The sequence below is a fragment of the Stenella coeruleoalba genome (assembly GCF_951394435.1).
Source record: "Stenella coeruleoalba genome assembly, chromosome: 18".
In the NCBI taxonomy this organism is placed as follows: Eukaryota; Metazoa; Chordata; class Mammalia; order Artiodactyla; family Delphinidae; genus Stenella; species Stenella coeruleoalba.
In genome coordinates this window covers 61,968,714-61,995,966 of record NC_137164.1, presented here as the reverse complement: position 1 = coordinate 61,995,966, position 27,253 = coordinate 61,968,714, and the positions used below count along the sequence as shown (strand labels likewise).

General features: G+C 38.6%; 1 protein-coding gene across 5 annotated transcripts in view; it reads right to left on the bottom strand.

The window, feature by feature from the left end:
* The window catches only part of GPC6 (glypican 6), a 1,079,647-nt gene that overhangs the window by 936,719 nt on the left and 115,675 nt on the right, over positions 1-27,253 (bottom strand). Inside the window, exons 1-2 of one of the 5 annotated variants that reach the window (XM_079902539.1) lie at positions 2,390-2,761; positions 1,039-1,189 (exon numbers count right to left, since the gene is read on the bottom strand). The exons of 3 other annotated variants lie outside the window; for them this stretch is intronic. In XM_079902539.1, coding sequence (XP_079758665.1) covers positions 1,039-1,087 — 49 coding nt within the window. In that variant the 5' untranslated portion in view covers positions 1,088-1,189; positions 2,390-2,761. Of the gene's footprint in view, positions 1-1,038; positions 1,190-2,389; positions 2,762-27,253 lie in introns of those variants that run through there. One more of the 5 variants, XM_079902540.1, reaches the window with a different exon arrangement.

Sequence of the window (27,253 nt, the reverse complement as noted above, 5' to 3'; positions counted from 1 at the left end):
CTAATGAAAGGGAAAATAAGAAATTTAAAGATATATATGTTTTAAAAACATGTACATATACTATGTATAGTATGTGATATATATATATATATAAATGGCAACATACATATATTTACTACAAGCAGCATATATTTATGTCTAACCATTACTGTTTCCAGCATATTTACCCACTCAGCATATTTACCTTCCTACTATTCTGCTCTAGGATTTTTATTTTTTCAGCTCTCTTGTTGAATCCCACCCAGAAGTAATCATAACCTTCACCCCACATCATTAGATCAAGTGAGAATACTGCTGCCCAATAGATATTTTAATACCAACATTTTACCAGGGCTTAGGGCTCAGTGAAGTCCTATAATTTCCTCAAAACCAGCAAAGGAAGAAGACAAGTAGGTATGAATCAGTAGTTTAATCACGGTGACAGGGCATGCTCATTCACTCACTCACTCAATCACACAGTCTGGGAGCATTTGTGCCGAGCTCTTTTCAACATACTGAAGACACAGTAGTGAAAAAGACAAAGTTCTCGTTCTCATGAAGCTTACAGTCTAGTGATGGGCAGAAAATAAAGGAATAAACATATAAAATGTATGAAGCAGTGATAAGTGCTATGGGGAGAAATGGAGTAGAATCAGCAGACAGGAGGGATGGGGACGGCAGGAGGAGGCTGTGCTCCTTACGGCGGTCAGGAAGGCAGCCCCCAGGACACGTGATCCGAGTGCGAGGCCACCTTCCAACCTGGCAAACACACCAAGCTTGGCGATATGCTCTATTCACCCTGTTTCTGGAAGAAGATGAAAAGGGAAAGATGTCGTAAAGGCAAAAAACAAAAAAATCTCTGCCCCTCACTCAGTATCAGCTGCTAGTACTTGAAGCTGCCAGCCAGGAGTCTGGATAAACAACGTGACTCCTATATGATAGAACTGAAGCCCTGTTCCTGAGTGAGCTGGAAGGGCACACTGAATCCAGCAAGACGCCTCAGGTGCAGGAACATAGGCTCCAGGTGACACTGGGTTAACAGCAGATAAACATACCAACCTCCTCCGAAACTCACGGTTGACATTCTTGAGGGAAGCGAGGGAAGCATCAGGCAGTGGTGAAAAGCCGACAGACCTGGATTAGAAAACCAGTTCTTTTGCAGACACCCTGTATATCCTTGGGCAAGTCACTGACCCTTCAGTTCCATCATCTGTAAAACAGGGGCAATGATACCTACTCCAAAGGGCTGTTTTGATGCAGACCGCATAATACGATGGATGGATGGGAATCTCGCAGAGTTCTAGGACTATGATTACCAGAACTGAGACTGAACAATAACTGGTAATAAATAGAACTGAAAGACTAGAACTTTATATAAATACATAAACGGCAAGCATTCCTCAAACCTACAACCTAATTCTACATCCAAGAACCAATACTCCAAGCCCAGTTAAATGAAAAAAGTCGTAAATGCGAATCATATTTGGAAATGAATTTCTTTCAAAGTCTCCTTTACAGGAGTTCAATTGAACAAATTTTTTAACATTTTACAATTAGAAGAAAATACTTCCTTGTTGAATTCTACTCTCTTACTAAAAATGTGTAGAGATTTTTGGCAATTTGATCTTCTGACGATCCTATGAATTAATTCTCTTTATTTTATTCTTGGAGGGAAAGCATACATTATTCTTATTGTTGATGAAAGTTGATAAAATTGGGATGAGAAAATAAAACTGCCAGCTAGCATGTCTGTGTTCTGAGTTGGTGACTATAGTGGGTAGGAAGGGTGTCCCTCCAGTTCAGATCCGCCAGAAACCTCAGCATGTGACCTTATTTGGAAGTAGCGTTTTTGCAAATGAAATTGAGTATGAAGCTGAGCGAATGCTGGATTTGGGAGAACGCTAGATCCAATCAGAATGTTCATATGAGAAACAGAAAAGGACACACTGAGACTCAGGGCAAAAAGACATGTGAAGACAGAGGCAGAGAGTGAACTGATACAGTCACATGCCAAACAATGCCTGGGGCCACCATAAGCTGGAAGAAACAAGGAGGGATTCTCCCCTAGAGCCTTGGGAGGGGAGCGTGGCCATGCAGACACCTTGATTTTGAACTTTTGGCACCCAGAACTGCGAGAGCATAAATTTCTGTTGTTTTAAGACACCAGGTTTGCACAGCAGCCAGAGAAAAATAAAACAGTGATGTTCTAAAATATTCAGTTCTTTCTATCATTATGATGGCCTCCACTAGCCACAGTTTTACCCTCAGAGGCCCAGGATAAGACTAAAGAGTAGAGGACGGCAGAGGCCCTTTCTGGAACTGCTACCCTTTAGGGAGCTGGGTGGAGTTAATCATGTTTTCTGTAGGTTACTACTGACCTTCATTGTGTGCTATTAGTGTAGACACTCACATGAAACTAACACAAAACAGGATTGGTTCCCGTGGGCCATGCTTCTTCCATAAATTTTATTCCTGACAAGAGGAAAAAAAGGCAGGATCACAATTACGAGTGTTAGAACAGTCTGGGGAGATGTCGTAGGAAACAATAAACAGCGTTTTAAAGGGCTCAAAGAGGAGAATTATCTACCTTGAAGCAGTGTTGTTCCTGCAGTAATGCTTCTACCTTCCATTTAAAGACAGATAAATTTTCCATGACAGCTCTTAATAGCCTCTACAGTTATTCACTGAACTTGCCCTCAAAATTACAGAGTAATAAAAGGATAATAGCATTTGACTGACTATATTGGAAAGGTGGGCTTTTTCAATCAGGTGGCCATTTCATTTCCCCCTTTATCCTGGATTATCCAGAGAGGGTGCGCTATGTGTCTAAGGACTGAAGATAGCCATAATGCGTCTTTCATCGCTGCAATGCCAGCTGGACCCTCCATTTATTTATACATAGAAAAGGAGACTATTTCTCTTACTGTAGACCACATTGACAGTACACAAATGTTTCCATGAGAATAGTCAAATTCTGAATCTGCTAGGTTGAACCATATGAATCAGCCAGTACTCAACCCATTTCACCCACAAAAATGGCAACTACATAAATGACAATCTCATAAAAAATGTACTTTACTTATTACTATGTGAACTATAACCATAATAAGGGAATTTCTCTTAGAACCAAAATCTGGAAAACAAAAAAGCATTAATTAGAAAGGCACAACAAGTTTTAGGTATTTGAAGAGGAGGAGACACAACAAGGAATAGAAACTGAAAAGTGTGCTCTGAAACATTCATTTCTCCACATTTTTCCGACTGCTGAGTTAAAAATGAATTTGGAATTGTGTTCAGTTCTGCCTATCCACACGGCCATTTCCACTGTTGGACTGTCTTAACAGTTCTCCACTTCCTCTTTAGATGCCTCTCCAAGCCATTTTTTCCACAGCAGTCAGAGGGATCTTCTCAAAGCATAGATCAAATAGGTCAAGTCACTCTTTGCTTAAAACCTAGTATGGCTTCCCTTACTGTTGCACACACTCCAAGGTCCTGGCCATAACTTAGGAACCCCTGCGTGATATGGCCCCTGCCAACCTCTCCCATTTCATGTCCTTCCCCTCCCCAGTCCTCCAGCCACACTGTCCAGATCTCCATTCCTGGATCATGCCAAACTCAGAGCTACCCACACGGTCCCAGCTCTTTGTATCGTTGGTTCCATATTCTTCAGATCCCCTTTTCATGGTCTCTGGGCCCACTCCCATCTCTCGGTAACATTCTTCTCCATCATAGCTCCCTGTGTATTCCTTAATGTTTTTCTCAATTTTTGCATATAATAGTTTGGATGACTTGTTTATTTTCTGGGTCACTCCAGTAGAATAGAATCTCCCTGGAGGCAATGACCTCACAGTATACCTAATGCCTAGCCCAGTGCCTGGCCCAAGATCTGCATTCAGCAAATATTTCATGAGTGAATAAATGAATGAATATCTGATTCAAATTTAGGAGACTAGATGCTGAAAAAGGCAGTCTTTCTAAACCACAGAGGGGTATCTCATTGCACAGTAAAAACACACCCAGCTTGTTCACTGTCTGTCTGGTATCATGTGAAAGCTCATGGGCATATACCTTTACACCTCTTCCTCCCTTTCACCACTCCAACCTTCAAAAACTCAATACACAAACAGGACCTAATTCTGTATAAGGGCTAACACAATATGCAGAGTGGCTCAAACCAGTTCAATGTCTTAAAGAATCTTTTTTTTTTTTCCATCATTCTATCTTTCTACTACAGGCACACCTCGGAGATATTGTGGGTTCGGTTCCAGACCACCACAATAAAGTAAATATCCCACATGAATTTTTTGGTTTCCCCAGGCATATAAAAGTTATGTTCACACTATCCTGTAGTTCATTAAGTGTGCAATATTATGTCTAAAAAAACACAATGTACATAACAACTAAAAATACTTCATTGCTAAAAATTGCTAACCATCTGAACCTTCAGCAAGTTTTTTTGTTGTTTTGTTTTTTGCTGGTGGAGGGTCTCGCCTCCATGCTGATGGCTGCTGACTGACCAGGGTGGTGGATGCTGAAGGCTGGGGTAGCTCAGCAATTTCTTAAAATAAGACAACAATGAAGTTTGCCCCATTGATTGACTCTTCCTCTCACAAACAATTTCTCTGCAGCATGCAATGCTGTTTGATAGCATTTTATCCACAGTAGAACTTTTTCAAAATTGTAGTCAGTCCTCTCAAAACCTGCCTCTGCTTTATCAAATAAATTTCTATCATATTCTAAATCCTTTGTTGTCATTTCAACAATCTTCACAGCATCTTCACCAGGAGTGAAGACCAGCTCAAGAAACCACTTTCTTTGATCATCCAAAAGAAGCAACTCCTCATAAGTCATCCATGAGGGTTGAAATCAACTTCTTTTAAACTCTTTAATGTTCTATTTTGACCTTTTCCTATGAATCACAAACGTCCTTAATGGCATCAAAAATGGTGAATTCTTTCCAGAAGGTTTTTAATTTACTTTGCCCAGATCCATCAGAGGAACCATTATCTATGACAGCTATAGCCTTACAAACTATTTCTTAAATAATAAGACTTGAATGTCAAAATTACTTCTTGATCTATGGGCTGAAAAATGGATGTTTTGTAAGTAGGCATGAAGACGACATTAATCTCACTGTACAAATTCAAACTCATAAATAGTAAAATATCTAAAATGAAAATCTCCCCATATATCTCAGGACGGAAACAAGGATGAACCAGACCCCATCCCGTCACAAAGGCCACTGACTTCCTTTCCCCGATCTCATTTTAGTCTCTAAAGCAAGACATAGAGACTTTTAAGAAATCTCAGTTACTTGAATAAATATCACCTGTAGATATTTTAATAATATTAGTAAATCTAGAGAGTGCTTTGATGTTCTAAAGCACTTTTCACATAAATTAACTTTAATATCAACATGCCTTTTTTTTTTCCTCAGTTAGTTGATGACTGAATCTAAGAAATGTCATAATATCACTGATACTTCCATGGTACCATTCCAGCCTTTTATAAACGAGAGGAAACACCAAACCAAGATATTCAACTGTTTGTCAGCATTAGTTTCTTAAGAATAATGATTAAATATATTGTTTACACATCAACAGTAAAATAACCAAAAGGAAGACATAATGCTGGAGCATTCAGAAAGGGTAAAATCATAAGCATTCAGAATAATTAAATAAACACCATAGAAGACATTAAATCCCAAAGAAAAAAATATTGGAACGTTCTAAGTGCATTCAGGTACCACATAAAAAATATTCTTGGTCGATATAATACCTAAGCTAAAATCTAGAGGACCAAGAAGCAGATTTTTCTCAAAGTGGCATGACTGGGGGAAATGCAATTTCCCAGCACTAGCTAAAACTGCATTAAAAACAAATAGGTCGTATAGTCTTCAGAAGGTCACTGTTAAACTATACACAAGCTATGGTAACGGGAAGAGGAATGAAAAGCTGGCAGTCGACCATTCTCAGTACATTAATAGAGTTTTCTTTTTCAGATTAGTTAGCTGTCAAGATGTTAAATAGATACACCAAATACACTGGTGACATGGTCACAGGACAGATATCACCATCTGATCATGGCAGTCTTTCCCACTGATCGGAGCTGTAACCCTGAGATCTTTGTCAACACACAACTCTAGACCACAATTATGGATTGATCTGGAAATATGATACCAACATTAGTCTAGTATTAGAGGAATCCCAGAGAGATAGAGAAAGAGTATGCACTCTGTAGGTAAAGAAAGACTGAGTAAGGGTAAGATAATGAAGGAAATGGAATAATCCTGAAGATAAGCTTAGCTTCATTCACCATTTCTATTGGAATTAGTCCTAGACATGGAAACTAATTTTTTTAAAAAACATGAATGATATTCCTACTAACAAAAGTAATAGCACAATATGGCAAATTTTAAGATGTACAAATATACAGCATCTTTTATATCTTTATGAGATGATTTGACTGGCATCAAAACTCAAGAAACCTAAAGGTTCACAGATTGGTCAACTGTTCTTAATTTTAACCCCTGTTGTAAGTTTGTCATGCTATCTCACTATTTTTTTTGTTTTTTTGTTTTTCTGCGGTACGCGGGCCTCTCACTGTTGTGGCGTCTCCCCTTGCGGAACACAGGCTCCGGACGCGCAGGCTCAGCGGCCATGGCTCACGGGCCCAGCCGCTCCGCGGCATGTGGGATCTTCCCGGACCGGGGCACGAACCCGTGGCTCCTGCATGAGCAGGCGGGCTCTCAACCACTGCGCCACCAGGGAAGCCCTCTCACTGTTGTTTTAATTACAGTTCCCTAAGGATTCATGCTGAGCATTTTTCAGACGTGCCTTTGCTATACATCTTTAGCAAAATGTTTGTTCATATCTTATACCTATTCTTCTATGAATTTTGCCTATTGTTTTCTTTAACAAAGAACAGTGAAACAACAAAGACATGTTGGAACTTTGCTCATTTTGTGACTTTTTGCTTTATGAAATAATTCTTCCTAATACTGGAAAAAAATTGGATTGGATTAGATATTTTCTTTTCCTTAGTACTATTTAATAAATTATGACAATGTAATTGCCAGTGACTTTTCCACAGAATCACAGGCTAACTAATAATAATAGACACTAAATTAATCTGTGGTACTAGATTCATTAATACCAAATATAGAAGATGTCTGCATTAAAGATTATGAAGAATTACTTTAAATCAACTGAAAAATGCTAAAGTCAATTTTTTAAGTTTAATGTTATAGTCAATTTGAAATAAAATGTTTGAAACATTCATATCTGATCAATAATTAATCACAACATTCAATGAGGAATGAAAAAGAATGACCCATTATATCATTTCTAGGATTCACGTTAATTAGAAAACATTATAGTTGAGTATCTATTACAGTTCACTGAACAGATATGCCTGCTGATGTCAGGTTAGATTACAATGCTGGTCAACATCTGCATCAGTAAGAAATCAGTCAGAACATCATTTGGAAGACTGCCCGATGAGCTTGTCCAAACATCGGAAAGTGGAATCTTTTCCTTCAATGTGACTTCTCTGAATAAGGTTCCAAAATATATACCTATTGATCAAATACATATATTTATTAAAACAAATTCAAGTTGGATGGTATGTCATTGTTTCCCTAAAATGGAAGCATTTCAAATATTTTCACTGAAGAATATCTAAGAAAGTAACACATTCTAAGTGATGAAGTAATAAGCCCCTGGTACAACCTTCTACCTGGCACAATGATTAGCAAACAGTAAGCACTAAGATGTATGTAGCAGATGGGTGAGTGGATGAAACAAGGAATGAAACAGTGTGATGTGGTGAAAAAAAATCCCAGAATTAGAAATTAGGAGGTCTGCGTTCTGGTGCCACGTCTATAGTCAATCCCATGGAATGACACAGGGAAAGATACTGAAATCCATTCTACTTCAGTTTCATTACCTACGAAATTAGAAAACTGAGCTAGGTGATGTATAAGACCTCTTCACTATGATTTCATGCCACGTTACCAGACAGAAAGCAAGTTCCATCTTATAAATGCTTCAGGGAAGGCTATTACCCATAAGCTCCCCAAACCAAGGCAATGAACACAATGCTCAATGTCTATTTCAGTGAACTACTTGTTAGCCAACAGTCATACTGGTCCTCTTGAAACTACCTTGAAGAATTGATCATCATAATTTAAAACATAGCTTATTAGACAATGTTTTCTGACAATTCTTCCCATTTTTAAAAGCATAAGAAGTCCAGTTCAAGTCAATAGTATCATAAACAACTCCACCCTAAACTCTCTTAGTAAGGATTTTGCCCTGAGCAATGACAGCACCAGTTATGAGTAAGTAGGACCACAATGTCCACTGCGTAGAGAAAATACAACATCATAAACACTGAAGAATGGGACAGACCGTGACCTCAGATACACAAGATGATTCTAGCATTCTTTGTTAATATAGTTTGCTTTTAAATGTGAAATGATTTAAGGCTGATATAAAAATTTGATTTCTGGTTACTTTCTTCTTTAAAAAATTCATTCATGTTTCCATTAGCATCTCATAAAGTTAAATCTTTAGACTGGCCTAAAAGAAACATTTTCAAATTAAGAATTTCCAAGGACACACTAAAGATAAAATTTGGATCCTAGCTAGCTTAGTAGAATGACAGCCTATGTGTGAAGAGACTTTAAGAAACTACCTGGAGTTAATCTAGACCAACCCTCTACCCAAAGACAAACCAATGAGCATAGAGGCAACAACCAAAAAAGATCTGTTAAATGAATAAATGTGTGAGCCCAAACTGCATGGGGTACCTTGGATAGAGCCAGTATAAGACAATACTTTACCTTACAATGAGTGAGAAATGAGAAAAATAAGAAGGAAGCAAGGAAAGGACAAAGAAGAAAAGTAGAGTCATAGAGAACAGAGCATTAATGTCACCAACAATTTTCCCCACTGACAGTCACACCCCAGCTCCCCTTCTCTCAACTACAGACAATAGCCGGCTGTCTATTTTCTTCGAAAACATCTCTGGTTATTGACTCCTCTTAAGGGCTTGCTGCCTCTGAGGCAAATCACAATGTTCTTTGTAAGTGTTCAACAAGAGTGTCCGAGAAGTCAAAAATATCCCACTTCTTATTCTCTAGATCTTTGAGAACATGAGGAATAATTTAGAGAGGACGCTTCCCTTTATACATCACCCAGGGATGTATTCTAGAACATTTATAGGACCCTGCACATTCTTATACTGGTACCTTTATTTCTAAATGTACAAAACATATCAGTCTATTCCGAATTTATCCCAAATCAATTTCCCCAACGTTTCCTGGTTTTCAATGCACCTCAGTGCTTGCTCACAAAATTGATGTCTAGGTATTTAATGAAACCAGTCTTTATAACTCTCCTGCGATGGATTTTCCTCACAATTTCTTATGCTTCTAATTTAATTAGCTGAAATCATTTCTGTGATTTAAAATTATCTATACTTTTTTTCCATTTTCCTCATTGGCAATTGTTAAGCTTGAATTGATAAACACAGGCAATAAACACAGGAGATTCTTGTTCCTGAACATCAAGAGCATAAAGAACATGTACTACCGATTGCCAACATTTTCCCACTTAAAATATCATTCAACATTATCTCTGCAAGGAGAGGGGCAAAGGAAGACTTCCAAGGTTCTTTTTTAAGCTTTTTATGTTGTTCAACTATTCTATTACCCAAAGCAAAGTTTCTTGGCTGCCTCTCCAATTATGTAGTCCCATTATTTTTAGACACTGTGGGACTATTTTGTTTCATTAATTAGACTGTACACAAATTTTTATGATCTATAGGCAATGTATGGGATTAATAAAAGCCACATGTATTCATTTTCCCACTGCTTAAAAAATTGGAGGTGTAACACCATTAAAAAAAAAAACAGCAAGTGAACTCAAAAGACAATCCACTTGGATATTCTTAATAGTTTTATAGCATTCAGTAGCCTTATGCAGGGTAACCTACCCCATATTTTAGGGAACTAAGAAAAGTGGCTCAAAAAGATTAGATCCCAAGTTCTCTAAACCCCAGAGTATAAACGTATATAACAAACCCCACCAGGCGGTCACAAAGCACCGAGCTGATCTCCCTGTGCTATGCGGCTGCTTCCCACTAGCTATCGACCTTACGTTTGGTAGTGTATATATGTCCACGCCTCTCTCTCGCTTTGTCACAGCTTACCCTTCAGGGTGGGAGGGAGGGAGACGTAAGAGGGAAGAGATATGGGAACATATGTATATGTATAACTGTTTCACTTTGTTATAAAGCAGAAACTAACACACCATTGTAAAGCAATTATACTCCGATAAAGATGTAATAAATAAATAAATAAATGAAAGACTCCAAAAAAAAAAAAAAACCCAGAGCATATAAGTATATAATAATGACAATTCAATATGTGTATTTTAATTTTTTTCCATTTACTCCTGTTTTCTTTGAAAAACCTAGAGGGGCATATATAAGAAACCTAAATGCATCTAAAACCAGAAAACTGGTCACTCATTTTCATTCATCCAGTTATTTTAAGTTCTTAATAGATTTTTGATATAGATCAAGCCCATGTTCAGTTGACAGACTCAACTGAAACTAGTGAGTACTACACATGTGGGATACAAAAGTAGTATGACATCTTAATTACTCATTTTCAGGTAACTCTCAGTCTAGTATTACAGACATGATCCTTTACTCACTGTATAGGTCATTGGGTAAATGGTAAATTACACAGAGGTAGTCCTGGCTATAATGGGGCTCAGAGTCTATGTTAGTGTTTCTCAGGGTACATTTTGGAAATTTGTAGGGGTCATTTCTGCTTTGCAGGAGAGCACTTACTATTGAAAATCTTATCATGTAAGTATATTATAAAATAGTTTTATTTCCCTTTATATTACAGTTGGTGGATTATACTGATTTCAAAAAATAATGTGGATGGGTAGGTCATACATCTAAGGATTTCATGTCTAGATAATAAGAGGACATTATAAAATGATTATTATAAAAAGGGACTTACAGTGTAGGAGCAACAAGCACAGTCTAGAGGGATAGACATGCAGCCCTATAAAAGTACGTGAAATATACTAAATACTAAAACATCACTATATACAAAGCTAGAGAAGTGCCAAGGCCAGCCTAGGCTGTGGGAAGAACAACAGAGGCCCCAAGCTGTGGCAGAAGAAACAGGAAGAGCAAACAATTGAGCCAGAGCATGAAGTTCATATGTTCAGCTGGAGAGAGTATCTGTGTATTTCACACTAAGGAGTTTCATGCTTATCAAGTAGACAGCAGAAAGCCATCAAATTGCAGAATAATTTCTCTGGTCGTTTCTGATTTCAAAAATATATAATTATGTTCAATCCTTTGCCTGGAGAAATAATTATTAGAGTCTTGATATTTATATTTTGCTTACTATATTATTTCAAAGGCTTAGTTATTCCGCTACAGGCTTTTAAAATACCTTAAAATGTTCAAAGCGAGACCATGATTTTGAATGCCAATAAAAAGGAATCAGAAAAGGAGTATCGAGTTTAAATCTACAGTGTTCTTTCAGAAATATGCCTTTGAAAATGCTATTCCACATGAAAATGCAACCAATTTACTTAAATTAAAATACACGTTTGTTTGATTAACTTTTCAATTTTGCCTTGTTGCTTCCTTTGTAGCAAAAGGTGCTCCTTTTGAAATACAGCCTTCAGTTTGGAAGTTTCCAGAGGAAATTATTTTTTAAACATTCTATTTTAGGTAGCATAGATACTTTATCTCCTCTTTTGGATAGGACAGTGGTGAGGGCTCCCCACTTAAAAGCAAGTTCTTAATACGGAGACACACATGTAACAGTTTATATGCTTCAAACCAAACTGAAGTCAAGGAACTACAGTATGAACAGAAGAGCTTCTTTTTGCTTCACAGAATTTTATCTAGAGCTGTTAACCGGAACACTGCTGCTAACAAAGGGAGCTCTAAAGAGATGGATTCTGTTTTGTTTTACCACTGTTTTCTCAAACCAGACCAATGAACTCTCCACCTCTGACCCTTTATACTAGGCTGACCCTCCACAAACTAATTCTCTGTAGGGCTCATAAAAGCGAGTTGTAAACTCCAACAGCTGTCCAGTTGAGGGGATAGCGTGTGACCCCCCCCCCCCACCTCCTTGCCCTTTGCTGACACTAAACACTTCCACATTCCTTCCTCATCTACCTTGGCCAGGACACAGAGCTTCATACCCTCCGTGATCTGGGTCATCACAAGTTTCTGCTCCTGACTTCTTGAACTTTCACACAGATTCTGGCTTAGGAAGGAAGTCATGGGAGATTCGCTTTCGAGCTCTGGTGTTTCCACAGACCATCCTGACCCTAAACGTAAAGTGGCCTTCAACACTTCAGAGCTACTGAGAAAGCCTCACTTGCCTTTTCTGCAGTTGTAGCCTGAATGAGGTTTGTGGGAGATGACTTCTGTGTGTTTGTGGAACGTTTGTACCACGATCTAGGTCAGCTATAAGGATTAAACTTATTTGAAGGCTACATGTTAGAACAGAAATTATTTAAGTGGAAAAAAGACAGCAAGAAAAAGTAATTAATAGAAGATGCCCCTCTGAAAATATTAAATTAAAATTATATTTTTAATGATTGTCCACACATTCAGCTATTTATTTTATAAGTATTCATTGAAATGAAGTGGAAAATAACCACTGTGCACATGGGAGTGTTTGGAAATGCCTAAACTGGGCACAGCTGCAACAATATTATATATATTACATATATTATATATTATATGTACTCTCTCTGTCTCTCTGTCTCTGTCTCTCCCTCTCTCCCTCTCTCCCTCTCTCCCTCTCTCCCTCTCTCCCTCTCTCCCTCTCTCTCTCTCTCTCTCTCTCTCTATATATATATATATATGTATGTACCCTCTATCCTACTGAGGGTGTCACCATGGAAAAAACTGAGTAGAAACAAAGAAGTAAATTCAGGGGAGAAATAAAAGGATGGTTCAAACAGAAAAATGATACAGAAATAAGTTTTCATATGGAGAGTTACTGGCCATAGAGTACAAACCAAAATAATACAGCAGTTATATAATAAGACGAAAGTTTAACCAACATTTATAAAGTTGTCAAGTGTTCTGCTTTGTCAAAGCTTGTTTGCATTACTGATAGAACCCTAATGGTATAAAAGACTGTATGGTATATGAAGCACAAACAAAGCAAAACAAAGGGCTTGGCAGGAATAAAGTACTTGTGATATTATCTTCACAGACCAAGGCAGTGTTTGAGCAGAATTAACCTATTTGATGATAATTATGTAAATCTTGACTTTATTTCACCATGAAGTTGGGAAACCCAATCCTGAATGCATTTTTTAAATTAATTTCCTATGTCCAGTACTATACTCATTCAATTCTTTTTTTTATGATTACATGCTTTATACTACGGATATTATGTTTAAAAGAGGTTGGGTTACATGAATTCAATGAAAGCAGCCCATACTATCTTGACACCACGACCTTTCCTAGATCCAGAGCTCACAGTAACAGCCAAAACTGAGACCAGTGTTCCATGGGAGGGTCTATGTTCTTACTACATATGTACACAACATTTGCAAGCAGGACCAGGAAAAGCTTGTTCTGTATCCTCTTCTCCTCACCAACCTCAATCCCTACCCCCCAAATGTATATCTTTTCCATAAATAAGCGGGGATGCAGTCAGCTGTACGCTGAGATAACCCACCACCTATTACAGATTCTATAATGTATAAACAAGTCTTTGAGGTTGTTATTTTCATCTTTAAAAAGTTCTGATTTTCACTCTCCAGAACAGAAAAGATCCCTAGATTCATCCGTTATATTTTCCTTTTACTTTAGAGAAGTTGCAAAGAGGGAAAAACCCGTATGTCTGCTTCCTTCCCATTTTATCCAACTTCTGCTGTCAGTTGCAGGGAAGTTTTAAAATTAATTGCCCTGGCACAGGAAGCTGTTATGAAAGAGGGGCCATGGGAAGCAAGCAAAACTGCCAGGAGCCCCTGCCCACTTTCAGGTCCCTTCCACGTACAGGCTATACAGCCAGGGCCATCGGGCCAAAGGTCCTCTGAAGCTGCCCTGGGGGAAGGGAGGCTGAGAAAGACTCATTCTTCCCTGCTGTTGTAAAACGGTGGCAGGAGTCCACTGGAGGATTTATGATGACCCACAGTCTCCTCTTCCCTTGTACATGTCGGTGCAGGTGGGGGCAGTGCACTGGAAGACCCGGATGCACTCAGACAGCCTTCTACTCCTGTGCAACTACACCACTTCTTCTAATATTTAAGTACAGCTGAGGGAAAAAGAAATTATTCTTCTGCACATTGCAAAATACAAGTTCTTTAAGCAGCACTCAATGTTAATGGAAAAATCTGTCTCCTACTCTGAGCTTTGCTTTGTTATTACATTACTGCACACAAATACAGCATCTGGTTCACCTCCCTTATAGCCATTGTTTTGGCTGCTCTTACGCATTCCAAAAATAGTCTAGACTTTTAGTGTCATTTACATCCGAGTCAGAAGAATAATCAGGAAAATAATAATTTATGAATAATTAACTAGGCCTGATGCCATGTTAGAGAGGAGCTATTTTTAATTGACAAAGGCTAAGATAACATGGATTTCAAAGTGAGAAGGGACATGCAGCAATTAAAGAGGCTGATTGATGGGAGAACTGACTGCTTATCCATGACTATATCATCTCTGACTGAATTCCACTGCACGCCACAAAAATAAGACAATTAGAGATAAAATCAGAGACCAAATGCATCATAACATGTCTCAGGACACAGGCTTAATTTTGAGTAAGAAAATTTTTTCTATTCATGGGAAGATTAAAATGACACCTAAACTTAACCTTCATTTTAAATAAAACAAAAAATGGGATTACCACACCCAAACTTAACTGATGAGCAAGACAGGAAAACTAGGGCAGTAATTTTCTTAATATTTTTATTTCATTGTCTATTCCTTTTTTTTTTCTTAGTTATTTTTATTCAACCTGCTTCTAAAATAAAGGAGGATGAGATTAAAAGAGGTAGAATTATTGTGGGGTGGTGACAGTAATTCCAAATAGCAGCAAAGACCACATTAATAATATTTAAGCTAAACTACATCTCAGCTTCTTCTTGCCCTTCTTATCATCTCTTCCATGATTTAATATTACTAGTACTTATTCATTGATACCTTGGGTCACTCCCACCTCCAGGGCAAGGAAAAGACTCTGTTTCAGGAGAAGATGCCCTGGACGGAAATGTAGAGAAGTAGAATCGTGAATAACCTTACTACACATCAACTTCCCAGCTGCCACAGAGATGGAAACTGTGTTTAAACATAGGGAACATCCTTAACCAAGACTCATAATTCTCGGTTTGGTTCTGCTGCCAGCTCCGTTATCTCTAGGCTTTCCATTACAATGAAGGTGCTAGAATAGATATTCTCTAAGTCTTTTCCAGATCTAAAGTACTTGACTTATTTCAGAAGTTCTCAATTTTTTATTTTAACCACTAGAAAGAAATGCTAACTATGAAACGTGATAGAGCTGCTAATTATTGCTACGATAGCAATCATATTGCAATACGTAAATGTATCAAATTAACATGTCATACACCTTAAACTTACCAAATATTACATGTCAAATATATTTGAGTTAAAAAGGAAGCTTCCAATTCTGAGTGTTTATTGAAATCAGTAGGGAAACTCTGGAAAAGACTGATTTCAGAGTTCTAACTTGGACCCACTGAATCAGAACCTCCTGGTATGACCACTTGGAATTATTTTCTAAACAATCCCCAGGTGATTCCGATGATACACCAGATGATTCTGTAGATGTCAGAGGCTGCATTAGATCCCTACATTAGATTTAAAGTCTTCGAGGGCAGCAACTGTATCTTGTGCATCTTGAAATCTCTGTACAAGGACTGGAATATTAGAGACACTCAGTAATTTAACTGCTCGGTGATTAAATATCTACTAAACAGAACTTGCACATTTTTGTTGTTATTGGGTCATACTGAAAGAGAAAGAGGATATATTATGAAGGCAAATGGTACGTTTATTTAATGTCACCTAATTATAAACACATAAAACTGACCTCAGCTTTAACTAAATAGTCAGAATTATAAATCATAAATCAGGAACTAACTATGGGATTAACAAACTTTTTTAGCTCATACTAGTTTTTGAATGGCTCATTCTTCTAGGCATTGGTTTTAGCATTCATTTTATTAATCTGACCTACATTTTTTTGCTTCACGGAGTTTATCATCATGGAGGACATGCTCATCTAAGTAAAATGGAGCATATGAGAGATGTTCTCACGTATTCAACACACTGGTCATTCTAATTTTTTTTAAGTCATTCGTTATTCTTTCTTGGTTTGTTTGTTTTTCAGTTGCCAGAGGAATTACAAGTCAAAATATAAGCTGATGTAAATATGCCTCTGAATGAGATCCCTGTTTAGAGTTTAGCAACAATGTCAAACATTCCCTACTAGGAAGCTATTAATTCTAGAAGCGGAGGCTCAGAGTGAAGAAAGGAGGTTGTGTATTAGTGTGTTTATTTCGTAATGATGTGAAATGTGCTCCTTTGCATTTAAATGGACAGAAAAAGAACAAAGCATTAACTTGTGGTTCATTAAAAGTAAACATAAGCCTGTCCGTTTATTACATGCCCCCCAAAAATCTCCTCTGGTGAAAAACAAAATCACTAGCACAAACAGCTGGATTAGCGTGACGCCACGCTGCCTGAACACCATTGTTTGATAGGTTTAATGTCACTTTTGTACTATATATACCACGGAGAGAGATGTTGAGTTGCATCCAGCAGGGTGGCTAACATTCTGTAGCTAATTACGAATAGCTCCACGACAGTACTGAAAGAAGGACGACCCTGCATATGTCTCAGAAGGGAATAGAGAGATATTTTGTTTACAGTCACCCATCTGTCCGGTCACAACAGAATTACATATGAGTACTAGCCACAGTTTCGTATGTCCTTCAAGGGTGATTTTCTCATTATACGCATTCTATCACCTACTTCTCAGATACAGCCTGCCAGTCATCATTTCTACCCCTTACGAACGATAATACACCTGATATTCCAAGGCTTCAACCGAAGTGAAGACCTTCTAAGAGACTCCATAATCATACAGAGAATACTGCTTTGTTGGATAAAGGCTGAATTCAAGTAAAGAAAAACAAAGTGCGGGAGAGGCAAAAGGAAAAATCAAATGTCTGCATTTCAACTCATCTGTGCCTGTTTTGTTCTATGGCTAACGTAAAAGAATACACACTAACCTGCATTGGAAAGGACCTAAAATAGCATCTACCCCACATTCCTCACTTTGTGGCTGAGTATATGAGGCTCAGAGAGGTTAAACACAGGGGCTTTACACAGAGAGGCTTGTGTAAAGTTCAAAGAGAGAATGACAGAACCCACATTCCCTGATACCTAGGGCCTCAATATCAGTATACAAGCAAATCTAGCTGAGAACCTTTTCAAGCATTTCTTCTCACTGACACTGCAGACCCAGAGAGAACGGGGCAGGCGGCGGGGAGGGCGAAGCAAGAGCAAGCAAACTCACTGTAGACACACCATCTCCTTCAAAGGAGCAGAACCTTTACATCTCTCAAGGCATCTGAAACGCTCTGTCTTGTTACGACAAATCTTTCTTTACGTATTGTGTCTTACCCACTTGAGGGCAGTATCTCTGTCCAAATCATGTGTCTATCATAGAGCCTTTTATGTTCAGTAGGTGTTTGGCATACACGCAAAATGAAAGGATGAAAGAACAAATGAATTAATGAAAGCCAAGTCCATCAAAGTTAAGCTAGTACCAAAGTAAATCTTTATTTCCATCAAGCCACAAACTGGTCAACAAATAACGCTTTATCAGTGTAAGACTAACGTAGCCCGAAGTTCCACAGGCAAACTTGGCTATTTGGAGAATGCAGCAAGGAGAAAAGGGATCTTTAATTGCAGGCTCTGTTCTAACAGAGATAATTCTAAAGATGAATTCTTTTTTTCTTTATAAAATCATTTATTTATTCTTTTATTTTTGGCTGCTTTGGGTCTTCGTTGCTGCATGCAGGCTTTCTCTAGTTGCGGCAAGCGGGGGCTACTCTTCGTTGCGGTGTGCGGGCTTCTCATTGCGGTGGCTTCTCTTGTTGTGGAGCAAGGGCTCTAGGCGCACAAGCTTCAGTAGTTGTGACTCGCAGGCTCTAGAGCGCAGGCTCAGTAGTTGTGGCGCACGGGCTTAGTTGCTCTGCGGCCTGTGGGATCTTCCCAGACCAGGGCTTGAACCTGTGTCCCCTACATTGTCAGGCAGATTCTTAACCACTGTGACACCAGGGAAGTTCCTAAAGCTGAATTTTTAAATGACATTAGAGATACTCAGATCTCTGCTCTTGAGACTCTTTTAGCCCGTACACAGAGGTGCTCCCGTCAGCTTTTGATTTCCTCATGGACTTATGGCTATGTGACACTACATTACCCTTTTCTCTACCTGTGCACCCAGTTTCCCTCATAGCCTTCTTGCTATCTGATATTGAATTATGTTTTTATGTGTTTACTTGTTCATTGTCTGCCACCCCTCTAGCATATTAGCTTTACAGAGCAAAGAGTTATCTTGATCATCCCGTGTACTCAGTTCCCACACAAGTGGTGAATGAATCAATCAGACTGAAATGATCACCTCCCACTAGACAGGATGGCCATCACCCAAAAATCTACAAACAATAAATGCTGGAGAGGGTGTGGAGAAAAGGTAACCCTCTTTCACTGTTGGTGGGAATGTAGATTGATGCAGCCTCTTTGGAGAAAAGTTTGGAGGTTCCTTAAAAAACTAAAGATAGAACTACCATATGACCAGCAATCCCACTACTGGGCATATACCCTGAGAAAAACATAATTCAAAAAGATACATGTACCCCAATGTTCACTGCAGCACTATTTACAATAGCCAGGACATGGAAGAACCTAAATGTCCAACGACAGATGACTGAATAAAAAAGATGTGGCACATATATACAATGGAATATAACTCGGCCATAAAAAGGAATGAAACTGGGTCATTTGTAGAGATGTGGATAAACCTAGAGTCTGTCATACAGAGTGAAGTAAGTCACAAAGAGAAAAACAAATATTGTATATTAACGCATATATATGGAATCTAGAAAAATGGTACTGGTGAACCTATTTGCAGGGCTTCCAGAGACATAGAGAACAGACTTGTGGACACAAGGTGGGAAAGGGAAGGGTAGGATGAACTGAGAGAGCAGCACTGACATATATATACTACCATGTGTAAAATAGATAGCTAGTGGGAAGCTGCTATATAACACAGGGAGCTCAGCTCAGTGCTCTGTGATAACCTAGAAGGGTGGGATGGGGAAGTGGGAGGAGGTCCAAGAGGGACGGGCTATATGTATACATATAGCTGATTCACTTTGTTCTACAGCAGAAACTAATACAACATTGTAAAGCAATTATACTCCAATAAAAAAACAAAACAAAAAAATTAAATGACCCATTGATAGACTGAATTATAAGAAACCCTCAATTTCAAAATGTTATTTTTCCACCGAACTACTTATTATACTTTATAACTAGTAAGACTTTTCCTTAATGTGTTTCCATATCACCCAAATCATATAGTTTGAGAATAAGAGCGAATATTCTCTCTCATTATTGCACAAATAGTTTACCCGAAATCTAAGTTAACTACATTTGGCTGAAAAATTCCATTTAATATAATCCTTTGTGATCTGCCTGGTGTATGTAGCAGCCTATATGATGCCCACCCAAAGGCTATTTCACCACCAATCCCCAACCAAGCTTCTTTCTCAAACAAAACATATCTGAATCATTACACTGTCTAGCCATGAACCTGGATCCCAGTTATCCTTGGAACAGGTAATATAGATGCTAAGAATTATTTTAAATTTCAACCTAGATTTGAAAAATAGAATAAAACAGCTGTTTTGACCATCCATATATGTGCAGATCCATGTTATCAAAATTATGAGATTATCTATTATCCATTAGTGTTCTACTTTTCTTATTTTCACAAACCCTCTTTTCACTCTATCAAAAGGGCTAGTCATTCTGCTTAGCAACCCAAACAAGTCAGTACAAACGGGAATAAATTTAGAATTTATAAATTCTAATAAATTAGAATTTAAAGAGAGTTCCATCTCTCTAAATGAACACTGAAAGTGTAAGATATTGAGCCATTTCGATTCTTTTCTAAAGAAGGAATTACCAGCTAATGATACCTATACATGAAATATTTTGTGAAACAATAACCAAGATTATCCTTCATTATTACATTAAAAATGTACCCAATAATCTAAGCTAACCAGATTTGGCTGCTAAAATCCATTTAACATAATGCTTGATAATTCGCCTGCTGCTTGTGGCAGGCTGTAAGGAGGCCCATCCAAAGGTCATTCCAATCACCCACCAGCCTCTTCCTCAACAGCAGAAGTCTAATTGTAATCAAATCTGGCTTCTTGCAGAAGTTATACACGACTGACCCTGGAACTTTACTGTACCTAAATTTCTTTTTTTTTTCTTAACATATTTATTGGAGTATAACTGCTTTACAATGGTGTGTTAGTTTCTGCTGTGTAACAAAGTGAATTAGCTATACATATACAAACATCCCCGTATCTCCACCCTCTTGTGTCTCCCTCCCACCCTCCCTATCCCACCCCTCCAGGTGGTCACAAAGCAGCGAGCTGATCTCCCTGTGCTATGCAGCTGCTTCCCACTAGCTATGTCTTTTACATTTGGTAGTGTGTGTAAGTCCATGCCACTCTCTCACTTTATCCCAGCTTCCCCTTCCCCCTCCCCGTGTCCTCAGGTCCATTCTCTACATCTGCATCGTTTTTCCTCTCCTGCCCCTAGGATCTTCAGAAGCATTTTTTTTTTCATTTTTAGACTCCAAATATATGTGTTAGCATACGGTATTTGTTTTTCTCTTTCTGACTTACTTCGCTCTGTATGATAGTCTCTAGGTCCATCCACCTTACTACAAATAACTCAATTTTGTTTCTCTTTATGGCTGAGTACTATTCCATTGTATATATGTGCCACATCTTCTTTATCCATTCATCTGTCGATGGACACTTAGGTTGTTTCCATGTCCTGGCTATTGTAAATAGTGCTGCAATGAACATTGTGGTACATGACTCTTTTTGAACTATGGTTTTCTCAGGGTATATGCCCAGCAGTGGGATTGCTGGGTTGTATGGTAGCTCTATGTTTAGTTTTTTGAGGAAACTCCACACTGTTCTCCATACTGGCTGTATCAATTTACATTCCCACCAACAGTGCAAGAGGGTTCCCTTTCTCCACACTCTCTCCAGCATTTATTGTTTGTAGATTTTTTGATGATGGCCATTCTGACCAGTGTGAGGTGATACCTCATTGTGGTTTTGATTTGCATTTCTCTAATGATTACTGATGTTGAGCATCCTTTCATGTGTTTGTTGGCGATGTGTATATCCTCCTTGTAGAAATGTCTGTTTAGGTCTTCTGCCCATTTTGGCATTGGGTTGTTTGTTTTTTTGATATTTAGCTGCATGAACGGCTTGTAAATTTTGGAGATTAACCCTTTGTCACTTGCTTCGTTTGCAAATATTTTCTCCCATCTGCGTGTTGTCTTTTCGTCCTGTTTACGGTTTCCCTTGCTGTGCAAAAACTTTTAAACTTCATTAGGTCCCATTTTATTTTTGTTTTTATTTCCATTTCTCTAGGAAGTGGGTCAAAAAGGATCTTGCTGTGATTTATGTCATGGAGTGTTCTGCCTGTTTTCCTCTAAGAGTTTTATACTGTCTGGACTTACATTTAGGTCTTTAATCCATTTTGAGTTTATTTTTGTGTACGGTGTTAGGAAGTGTTCTAATTTCATTCTTTTGCATGTAGCTGTCCAGTTTTCCCAGCACAACTTATTGAAGAGGCTGTCTTTTCTTCATTGTATATTCTTACCACCTTTATCAAAGATACGGTGACCATATGAGCATGGGTTTATCTCTGGACTTTTTTTTTTTTTTTTTTTTTTGCAGTATGCGGGCCTCTCACTGTTGTGGCCTCTCCCGTTGTGGAGCACAGGCTCCCGACGCACAGCCTCAGTGGCCATGGCTTACGGGCCTAGCCGCTCCGTGGCATGTGGCATCTTCCCGGACTGGGACATGCACCTGCGTCCCCTGCATCGGCAGGCGGACTCTCAACCACTGCGCCACCAGGGAAGCCTATCTCTGGACTTTTTACCCTGTTTCACTGATCTATATTTCTGTTTTTGTGCCAGTGCATACTGTCTTGATTACTGTAGCTTTGTAGTATAGTCTGAAGTCAGGGAGCCTGATTCCTCCAGCTCCGTTTTTCTTTCTCAAGATTGCTTTGGCTATTCAGGGTATTTTTTTTTAAACATATTTATTGGAGTATAATTGCTTTAGAATGCTGTGTTAGTTTCTGCTTTACAACAAAGTGGATCAGCTATATAAATACTATTCAGGTCTTTTGTGTTTCCATACAAATTGTGAAATTTTTTGTGCTAGTTCTGTGAAAAATGCCACTGGTAGTTTGATAGGGATTGCACTGAATCTGTAGATTGCTGTGGGTAGTATAGTCATTTTCACAATGTTGATTCTTCCAATCCAAGAACATGGTATATCTCTCCATCTGTTTGTATCATCTTTAATTTCTTTCATCAGTGTCTTATAGTTTTCTGCACACAGTTCTTTTCTCTCCTTAGGTAGGTTTATTCCTAGCTATTTTATTCTTTTCATTGCAATGGTAATGGGAGTGTTCCCTTAATTTCTCTTTCAGATTTTTCATCACTAGTGTATAGGAATGCAAGAGATTTCTGTGCATTAATTTTGTATCCTGCTACTTTACCAAATTCGTTGATTAGCTCTAGTAGTTTTCTGGTAGCATCTTTAGGATTCTCTATGTATAGTATCATGTCATCTGCAAACAGTGAAAGTTTTACTTCTTCTTTTCAGATTTGGATTCCTTTTATTTCCTGTTCTTCTCTGATTGCTGTGGCAATCAGAAACTTCCAAAACTAAGTTGAATAATAGTGGTGAGAGCGGGCAACCTTGCCTTGTTCCTGATCTTAATGGAAATGGTTTCAGTTTTTCACCATTGAGAACGATGTTGGCTGTGGGTTTGTCATATATGGCCTTTATTATGTTGAGGTAAGTTCCCTCTATGCCTACTTTCTGGAGGGTTTTTATCAAAAATTGGTGTTGAATTTTGTCGAAAGCTTTTCTGCATCTATTGAGGCGATCATATGGTTTTTCTCCTTCAGTTTGTTAATATGGTATATCACATTGATAGATTTGCATATATTGAAGAATTCTTGCATTCCTGGGATAAATCCCACTTGATCATGGTGTATGATCCTTTTAATGTGCTGTTGCATTCTGTTTGCTAGTATTTTGTTAAGGATTTTTGCATCTATGTTCATCAGTGATATTGGTCTGTAGTTTTCTTTTGGGGGGCATCTTTGTCTGGTGTTGGTATCAGGGTGATAGTGGTCTTGCAGAATGAGTGTGGGAGTGTTTCTCCCTCTGCTATATTTTGGAAGAGTTTGAGAAGGATAGGTGTTAGCTCTTCTCTAAATATTTGAAAGAATTCACCTGTGAAGCCATCTGGTCCTGATCTTTTGTTTGTTGGAAGATGATGATGATGATCCTTTGTATTTCTGCAGCGTCAGTTGTTACTTCTCTTTTTTCATTTTTAATTCTGTTGATTTGAGTCTTCTCCCTTTTTTTCTTGATGAGTCTGGCTAACGGTTTATCAATTTTGTTTAGCTTCTCAAAGAACCAGCTTTTAGTTTTATTGATCTTTCCTACTGTTGCCTTCATTTCTTTTTCATTTATTTCTGATCTGATCTTTATGATTTCTTTTTTCTACTAACTGTCGGGGTTGTTTTGTTCTTCTTTCTCTAATTGCTTTAGGTGTAAGGTTAGGCTGTTTATTTGAGATTTTTCTTGTTTCTAGAGGTAGGACTGTATTGCTATAACTTCCCTCTTAAAACTGCTATTGTTGCATCCCATAGGTCTTGGGTCATCATGTTTTCATTGTCATTTGTTTCTAGGTATTTTTTTATTTCTTCTTTGATTTCTTCAGTGATCTCTTGGTTATTTAGTTGCATACTGTTTAGCCTCCATGTGTTTGTATTTTTACAGTTTTTTTCCTGTAATTGATATCTAGTCTCATAGCGCTGTGGTCAAAAAAGACACTTGATACTATTTCAATTTCCTTAAATTTACCAAGGCTTGATTTGTGACCCAAGATATGATCTATCCTGAGAATGTTCCATGAGCACTTGAGAAGAAACTGTAATCTGCTGTTTTTGGATGGAATGTCCTATAAATATCAATTAAGTCCATCTTGTTTAATGTATCATTTAAAGCTTGTGTTTTGTTATTTATTTTCATTTTGGATGATCTGTCCACTGGTGAAAGTGGGGTGTTAAACTCCCCTACTCTGATTGTGTTACTGTCGATTTCCCCTTTTATGGCTGTTAGCATTTGCCTTATGTACTGAGGTGCTCCTATGTTGGGTGCATAAATATTTACAATTGTTATATCTTCTTCTTGGATTCATCCCTTGATCATTATGTAGTGTCCTTCTTTGTCTCTTGTAATAGTCTTTATTTTAAAGTCTATTTTGTCTGATATGAGAACTGCTACTCCAGCTTTCTTTTGATTTCCATTTACATGGAATATATTTTTCCATCCCCTCACTTTCAGTCTGTATGTGTCCCTAGGTCTGAAGTGGGTCTCTTGTAGACAGCATATGTACAGGTCTTGTTTTTGTGCCCATTTCACCAGTGTATGTCTTTTGGTTGGGGCATTTAATCCATTTACATTCAAGGTGATTATCGATATGTATGTTCCTATTACCATTTTCTTAATTGTTTTGGGTTTGTTATTGTAAGTCTTTTCCTTCTCTTGTGTTTCCTGCCTAGATACGTTTCTTTCGCATTTGTTGTAGAGCTGGTTTGGTGGTGCTGAATTCTCTTAGCTTTTGCTTGTCTGTAAAGGTTTTAATATCTCCATCAAATCTGAATGAGATCTTTGCTCGATAGAGTAATCTTGGTTGTAGGTTTTTCCCTTTTATCCTTTTAAATATGTCCTGCCACTCCCTTCTGGCCTGCAGTTTCTGCTGAAAGATCAGCTGTTGATCCCAACGGGGATTCCCTTGTATGTTAATTGTTGCTTTTCCCTTCCTGCTTTTAATATTTTTTCTTTATGTTTTATTTTTGATACTTTGATTAACATGTGTCTTGGTGTGTTTCTCCTTGGATTTATCCTGTATGGGACTCTCTGTGCTTCTTGGACAGCCTGAGTGACTACTTCCTTACTCATATTAGGGAAATTTTCAACTATAATTTCTTCAAATATTTTCTCAGCCCCTTTTTCTTTTCTCTTCTTCTTCTGGGACCCCTATAATTTGAATGTTGGTGTGTTTAATGTTGTCCCAGAGGTCTCTGAGATTGTCCTCAATTCTTTTCATTCTGTTTTCTTTATTCTGCTCTGCAGTAGTTATTTCCACCATTTTACATTCCAGGTCACTCTTCTGTTCTTGTTCCTCAGTTATTCTGCTACTGATTCTTTCTAGAGAATTTTTAATTTCATTTATTGTGTTGTTCATCATTTTTTCTTTGCTCTTTAGTTCATCTAGGTACTTGTTAAACATTTCTTGTATTTTCTCCATTCTATTTCAAAGATTTTGGATCATCTTTACTATTGTTACTCTGAATTCTTTTTCAGGTAGACTGCCTATTTCCTCTTCATTTGCTTGGTCTGGTGGGTTTTTACCTTGCTCCTTCATCTGCTGTGTGTTTCTCTGTCTTCTCATTTTGCTTAACTTACTGTGTTTGGGGTCTCCTTTTCGCAGGCTGCAGGTTCATAGTTCCCGTTGTTTTTGGTGCCTGCCCGCAGTGGGTAAGGTTGGTTCAGTGGCTTGTGTAGGCTACCTGGTGGAGGGGACTGGTGTCTGTGTTCTGGTTGATGAGGCTAGATCTTGTATTTCTGGTGGGCAGGACCACATCCGGTGGTGTGTTTTGGGGTGTCTGTGACCTTATTATGATTTTAGGCAGCCTTTCTGCTAATGGGTGGGTTTGTGTTCCTGTCTTGCTATTTGTTTGGCATAGGGTGCCCAGCACTGTGCTTGGTGGTCGTTGAGTGGAGCTGGGTCTTAGTGTTGAGACAGAGATCTCTGGGAGAGTTTTCCCCATTTGATATCACATGGCGCTGGGAGGTCTCTGGTAGACCAATGTCCTGAACTCGTCTCTCCCACCTCAGAGGCTCAGGCCTGACACCAGCCAGAGCACCAAGACCCTGTCATCCACAACATTCTAGGTCACAAAGATATTCTCATGTTTCTTTCTTCCAGAAGCTTTACACATACTAGCATGGCATACAACTCAGCAATTCCACTCCTAGGCATTTACCTCGAGGAGGGGGTGTGTGAGGAGCTACCTTCCACAGAATGGTAAAAGACCCCGGCCAAGAGGTGCAGAATCAAGAGAAAATCCAAGTTGAGGCCACGGCGTCGGTGCAGCAGGGGCGCGGCGGGGCCCATTGCCGCCGAGCGAGCACGCGGCTTTACTATCAGCTGCACCGCCTATATCTAAATTTCTAATGATTGAACAATCAATCCCTTTATTGAGTTTGATCTTCTGTTCTTTTAACTGAAAAATCTGGCATTATTTTTCCCTTGCTGGAAGAATACAACTTTTTTTTTTCTTTTTTGGCGGCACCGAACAGCATGCGGGATCTTAGTTCTCCAACCAGGGATTGAACCTGTGAGAACTTTTTTTTTTTTTTTTTTTTTTTTTTTTGTGGTACGCGGGCTTCTCACTGTTGTGGCCTCTCCCATTGCAAAGCACAGGCTCCGGACGCGCAGGCTCAGCGGCCATGGCTCACAGGCCCAGCCACTCTGCAGCATGTGGGATCTTCCCGGACCGGGACACGAACCCATGTCCCCTGCATCAGCAGGCGGACTCTCAACCACTGCGCCACCAGGGAAGCCCAACAGGAGAACTTTCAGTTGTAAGTGTTTATGTTTGCCATATATAAAGAATAAATGGGCAGAATGTTCTGCTCTATATCAAAGGTCTTTGTTTACATAAATTTTTATATTTCCAGACAGTCCACAAATCTTTCTATTATCTAAAAACTGAAAGGACGTGCCAATTCTGTAACTTTTATTAAAA